We start from the raw sequence: 6,434 nt of genomic DNA, 5'->3' as shown, positions 1-6,434 counted from the left end.
TTGGTAAGGTCATCTAATCTAATGGAATAATAGGGGGATTGATTCGACTTGAAAGTATTATGCTTTGTAGCTAGCTACAGAGTTATGTTGATATTTCTAATACAATCCCACTGGCCACAGACATCAGTTCAAAGTCTAGTTTTGATRTACATTTGGTTGAATTGTTAACTGACGGGAATTTAATGTGAAATAAATAAAAAAATGTCATCATGACATTGGATTTGGGTTAAAAGTTGGGTGAAAAAAAGAAATTCCCTGACGTTGATGACATTTTGCAAATCCAATCAGTTTTCCTTATTGATTCAACGTCATCACATTGCTTTGTTGTTGAAATGATGTGTAAACAAGTTTTTTGCCCAGTGGGATGGTTCTGTTCTGTGACCAGTGGTACAGAGGGCCTGGTCAGAGACATCTTTTATTTTACTAGGCAAGTCTGTTAAGAACAAATTCTTATTTACAATGACAGACCCCAGCCAACCTCTAACCCGGACAATGCTGGGCCAATTGTGCACCACCCAATCACAGCCAGTTGTGATACAGCCTGGAATCAAACCAGGGTCTGTAGGGACAGCTCTAGTGCTGAAATACAGTGCCTTATACCGCTGCGCCATTTCTGTGTTCACTCTGATTGGTTTGGAAGAGTTGGAAGTCATAGTTGCATCCAGATTGAATGCCCAGCTCATGTTAATGTCTACCTCCAGTTGATCCATGTGTGATCCACCCACTCAATGCAACAGGGCATCTACTGACACGCCTACTCCTTGAGGGGTAGTAATAGATCACTGTCATGTCTGTGACCTAAGGTTACCTCCGTTGGATGCACCATCTATTGGAAGGGCCCAGCATTGGTTTTGGCACACCGTCGAGGTAGAAACCTGCACAAACTTTGGTCTAAATCTACATGTTCTACATATCAATACCAATGGCCAATGTTAGCTGGCTAAATGTGCTGTATGTCAAGTAATGATAGGACTTCTGGTGTYGATAAGTCTCTCCACGCGTGTTCGGTCTACGCTCATTTCCTGACAGGTGTGAGGGTAGAGGACTTTCCCTACATAGTTCTGCTTGGCTGTGAGCTGGAGTTAGCCATGCTAGCCTAGTGTGCCCTATATAGTTATTCTTGGCTGTGAACTCCACTGGTACTGTTTGTAATGTGCCATGGATGGACCCTGGGACTTAAACACTGTAATCAGAGCCAGCGCAGGATATTGGCCAAATTGCACATGAAAGCAGGGACATTTGAGGGAAGCTTGAGCACTAAATATTATGATAAATTATAGCCTAATATAYAGAGTTAAGTCTCAGGCAAACTGAAATAACACAGATTAGCATGCAATGGAGGAGAAAAAATGCTTTTAAAGCAGGATTGTTTTTTTTATCTGTCTCAACAGAAAAATACCTTCAGGGGTTTCTTTCTTTAGTGCTGCTTTGCTCTGCCCACACACACAAACACAGCACAGAGACAATCTCTGTTTGTGTGTGTGTTTCGAAGGACCAGATTTGCCATAAGAATACATTGATTTAATTTCATCAGCCATCAAAAAGAAAAGGGGAGAAAAAATGGAAATGTTACATCTTTAATGTATACACACAAACAGATTGAGGTGACTTGCTGGCGGTTTAAGTGAATGGAAGTGGCCCCAGACCTGCCCTCTCTCCCAGCTTCAAACCCCTCAACCCCWCATTACTACCCATACTCTATATCTATATACATCACCCTTCCCCCTCGGTCCTGCACCTCCGTCCTTCACCCCCATGCACCCTCACCCTCCACCCCCGCTAGGTTGATACCCCACAGGAAGTCCTGCTCTACGGGGGGAAATGGGTCCCAGATGTCTGCATGTGTCCCACTGGGCTCCAGAGGAGGGATGGAGGAGCAGCGGTAGGGGGAGGTGTGCTGGGCAATGCACTCTTTCCAAGACAGGCTTGTGGTAGATAGAAGCTTGTGCCTTACTATCCACAGATCTAAGATCAGATTACCCCACAGCCAAATCCTGACCATATCCATAAGGAGGGGGAAATATCTGACCCTGGGCTAGTGGTTAGGTGATTATTCTACTAACTCCAAGACAGTGTGATGAGGAGGAGCCATCTGTTAAGGTGAGAAGTTTGGTGAACAGTGTATTCTAGGACTCATTTTCAACAGGAACCACGTTACTCAATGCTTACTTATGATGGAAGGTCCTTGTACCGTTGATCAGTTGTTTTTACTCAAGACTTTCTTAGAACTTGGCAGGAAGGCAGTAACCAAATTCAAGTATTATGGATTTCAGAAATATTTTTTTTTTCTTTGCTTAAGAACTTTYAAAGTCCCTCCTCTTTCAACATACACTTTCCCCAGTACAGTATTTCAATACTACGGATCAGTTCGGACTATAACATATGGGCAAAACCTAAAGTACACATTACGATGGCCTATACTCCTCTTTGATATCAAAGCCATTTCTATACACGTCCTCTTGATATCGTGCTGTCTGTTTGCAGCCACAGGAGGGGTTAATTATTAACCCCCAAAAATAAAAGTCAAAAGAAAAAAAGGGTCCGGAGTGTTTAGTGAAACATTATGTCAAGACTCTGACAAGGAAATGAAATGTGCAACATCAATCAGCCTATGAGGAGGGAGATGAAACAACCCTCCCCACTCCTGCATCTGGTTCTGTTTGGACTTTCTTTTTCTCTTCCTCTCCTTCCTTTCTTTCTTTTTTCTCTCTTTTTGCCTTTCTTTTCCATTTCTTTATTCATCTCCCATTCTCTCTCCCTCTCTCAATATTTTTCCCTCTGTTCTGTGCGAGGGGTGCACGTTCCATGCTGTTCCTGTTAGCCTGTCGTTCGCTCATTCTTTCCATGATGGTGGCATGGAGGCATGCTRTGCTAAGGTAAGCAGCCCCAAGGTTAGCCCCGGACGGCCCAGCGCACAACAATGGGCTTCCTGTCCTTCTTTGCAACCCCACCCGGAGGTTGGAGACAATTTATTTATAATTCCAGTTAATCTGGGAGTTGACTTGGGAATTTCGGTTGAAATTAAAGGGAATTTTGTTTAAATAAGGCCTGTTATAATTCCAATGTGTTGTCCACTTGGCAACACTTTATTTAAAGTCTGCTTGCATACAGCGTTATAACGCATGATAGACATGCATGAGACCTTATAAAGTCTTATAATAAAGCTTATAATATGCTATCACTCTACATATCAACATTTCAACGGACTCAAATTGTTTGGTGTTTAGTCGGGATCAATATGAGATGATTCTAAGTCATTATAAGGGGGCTATGCATGCTTATTCCTGCATGTTAAGTCTAACCTCCACTTCAATATCTCAGTAACTGGAATACATTTTTTGAGTTGATTGATTGCAGTTGAGTGTAGTTGATCCCAGCTCTCTTGTATATGGCTATATAAAATTCATAAAGTTCACCAAAAAAAGCCCCTCTAAAATTCTCCACTCACCTCCCTCAAATGCAGAGGCAATCACACTTTGTGTCCTGTGATAAAACCATCAACACTAATATAAAGTCTGTCATACCATAACATGACAATTCATATACATTACTTGACGTAACTATTCATGTCTACTGATAAATGTGTAGTTTTCYAGGCATCATGTTTGATTACATTTCAGGAGATTGTCTAGAGATATTGGTTAGGAGTTAAATTGTGTGTGTGTGCGTGTGTGTATGTGTGTGTCTCTTGTGGTGTGTCCCTGCAGGCCCAGATGTGTGTTCCCCTGGGTTCCTGGTGTGGAGAGAGAACATGTGTCTACTCCACCAGAGGGCATGGATGGCATAATTAGCAGCCCTCTCACCTTAGTGAGCTGGGGTCACAAGCTCACAGGGTTAGGGGTTATTTAGGGTCCTCAATGGGCCGTCGCCATGGCTACATGTCTCACATATAGAGATTGCAGTGGATAATGCATAGAAATGGAATTGCTTAAATAAGGACATTCATTCTAGTTGTTCTATTTCTATGGGAAACCTGATTTGAAAAGTTATTTTTTCATATGACATACTGTATGTTGAAAATACTATTTTAATTTACTAGGTTTTGTGACATATTTTCTGTTTTTGTACTGAACAAAAGGCATATTCACAGTGGCAGTATTGTTTTAAGGTTTAAAGGAATAATCCCAGTTGTCATGGTGKCATTTCTATTTGGGTACTATTAAACAGAAATGTGACATCACAATGTTTATTGTTTAAAGTGAAAATCTGTCTAATGTTAATCCACATGTTTTTTGCCCAGACTGGCTTGGAGGATTGACCCTTGGCGTGAGGGATGTGTCTTTATAGTGTCATGTGATAGATATTAAGGATGCCACATGAATATTAGAGAGGTCACTTCTGACACAGTGAACTCACACTTGCTCTTTCTAATTTGAGAAATAATAAAAAATATATTTTATAAGAAAAAGGAGTAGTCCTTGAGATATCATGCATAAAAGGTTTTCACTGTAAACTTTTAGATATTACATCTACTTAATCTTGAACATACCAAGCACCTTAATTCAGTACTAATCCCCTCAATCAACGATCCCCTCAATGTTTTAATATCTTAGAAGTCAAAGTGCACAACAAACCTATGAGCCTCGAAGCATGTAATGAATTGATGAGAAGAGAGACAGACAGACAGACAAGCGGGTACGGGAGAATGACAGGAGTGCTCTGGCAGGAGAAATCTGGAACCTATAAAGACGCAGACAACTTCTGCAGCTTTTAGCAAGGCCTCTCACAATTGGCTGAGGAGGCCACTTACCCCCTTCCCAGCCACCCACCAACCTCGAGCTCACTTCCTGCTTCCAAACCACACCCTAAGAAGCCGGTTCTGACCAATCGCAGCTGCCCGTAGGCCCCTCGTTTTCGTGGGGCGAGTATAAAAGCATGGGAGGTAGCACGGCGAAGTAGATGGTTTGTTGTTGTTCTACACACGGGTTGAGGAGATGGGAAACTGGAGGTGAGGAATTCACCACTGAGGCACAGGAAAGAGACAGAGCTTTCTGACTGACTGGGAGTAAAGCCAAAGCCTATGGATCTTCAACAGTTTGCAGTTTAGAAGCGTGAAGCGTATCACTCATCGTCCTTCACTGGAGGAAGAAGACGAAACTTCTAACCCTGTGTGTCTCTACCAGAACTTCCCACACGGCTGTCTGAAGAAGAGAAATAGAGGGAAAGAGAGAGAGGAACGAAGAGCAAAAACCAGCCTGCCTTGGAAAGGGAAGAAGGACGGTGTCCTGAGAGGGAGGTGGCTATGCGCGAGGAGGTTTCCTGCGCCAACTCCCCTGAAGGGGGGCTGGGGGCCAGCGAGGAGGAGCTGGAGAGGGGCTCCAAGAAGAGTGGGCCAACGGGGGGGCGAAAACGGGTGCCGTACCCCAAGAAGGACAGTTTGGGTCGGGCCGAGGAGKGGGCCGTGGTCAGCGGGAGCCCCAACTGCCTGGTTCCGTCGGGGCCAAAGCGGCAGAAGAAGCAACAGAGCTCCCCCACGTCGGTGGTGTGCGTGGCSCCATCCGTGCTGAGCTCCAGCGGCCTCGGCTTGGGCCCGGGCGGCGAGCCCTTCGAGGACCTGCACACGCAGCGAGTAATCGCCAACGTTCGCGAGCGCCAGCGCACGCAGTCGCTGAACGACGCCTTCGCCTCGCTGCGTAAGATCATCCCCACTCTGCCGTCCGACAAACTTAGCAAGATCCAGATCCTGAAACTGGCGTCACGCTACATCGACTTCCTGTACCAGGTGCTGCAGAGTGATGAGATGGACGCCAAGCTGGCTAGCTGCAACTACCTAGCCCACGAACGCCTCAGCTACGCCTTTTCCGTCTGGAGGATGGAGGGTGCCTGGGCAATGTCTGCCAGCCACTAGTGTCCCCTCTCCATCCTGCTCTGCCCGTCCTGCTCTGTCTTACCCATACTTTCTCTGCCCCTTCCTTCTTGTACTGCCTAACCCCACCATCCCTGGCCTCCCCTAACCCACTATCTCTGTACACCCTAACCCCACCATCCCTGGCCTCCCCTAACCCACTATCTCTGTACCCCCTAACCCCACCATCCATGTCCTCCCCCAACCCACTATCTCTGTACCCTGTAACCCCACCAATCCCTGGCCTCCCCTTACCCACTATCACTGTACCCCTAACCCTCCATCCCTGGCCTCCCCTAACACTATCTCTGTACCCCTAACCCCACCATCCCTGTCCTCCCCTAACCACTATCACTGTACCCCTAACCCTACCATCCCTGGCCTCCCCTAACCACTATCTCTGTACCCCCTAACCCACCATCCCTGTCCTCCCCTAACCCACTATCTCTGTACCCTGTAACCTCACCATCCACAGCCTCCTTAAGCCACTATCTCTGGCCCTCCTTTAAGCCAAAACACAGTGTCACTGTTTCCTCCTAACCCACGACCTCCCTTTCTTCATTATTCTCTATTCTCTACTGTTCTTCAA

At 45.6% G+C, this 6,434-nt stretch overlaps 1 protein-coding gene across 1 annotated transcript; it reads left to right on the top strand.

The window, feature by feature from the left end:
* The first annotated feature begins 4,903 nt into the window (after positions 1–4,903).
* On the top strand, positions 4,904–5,958 carry LOC111970666 (twist-related protein 2-like). Its single transcript, XM_023997460.2, has one exon. It carries the CDS (start codon positions 5,243–5,245, stop codon positions 5,846–5,848), a length of 606 nt encoding a protein of 201 aa, XP_023853228.1. The 5' UTR covers positions 4,904–5,242; the 3' UTR covers positions 5,849–5,958.
* The last annotated feature ends 476 nt before the right edge of the window (positions 5,959–6,434 follow it).

This window comes from Salvelinus sp. IW2-2015, linkage group LG11, assembly GCF_002910315.2.
Source record: "Salvelinus sp. IW2-2015 linkage group LG11, ASM291031v2, whole genome shotgun sequence".
NCBI classification, from domain to species: Eukaryota; Metazoa; Chordata; class Actinopteri; order Salmoniformes; family Salmonidae; genus Salvelinus; species Salvelinus sp. IW2-2015.
This window is presented reverse-complemented; position numbering and strand designations above follow the sequence as displayed.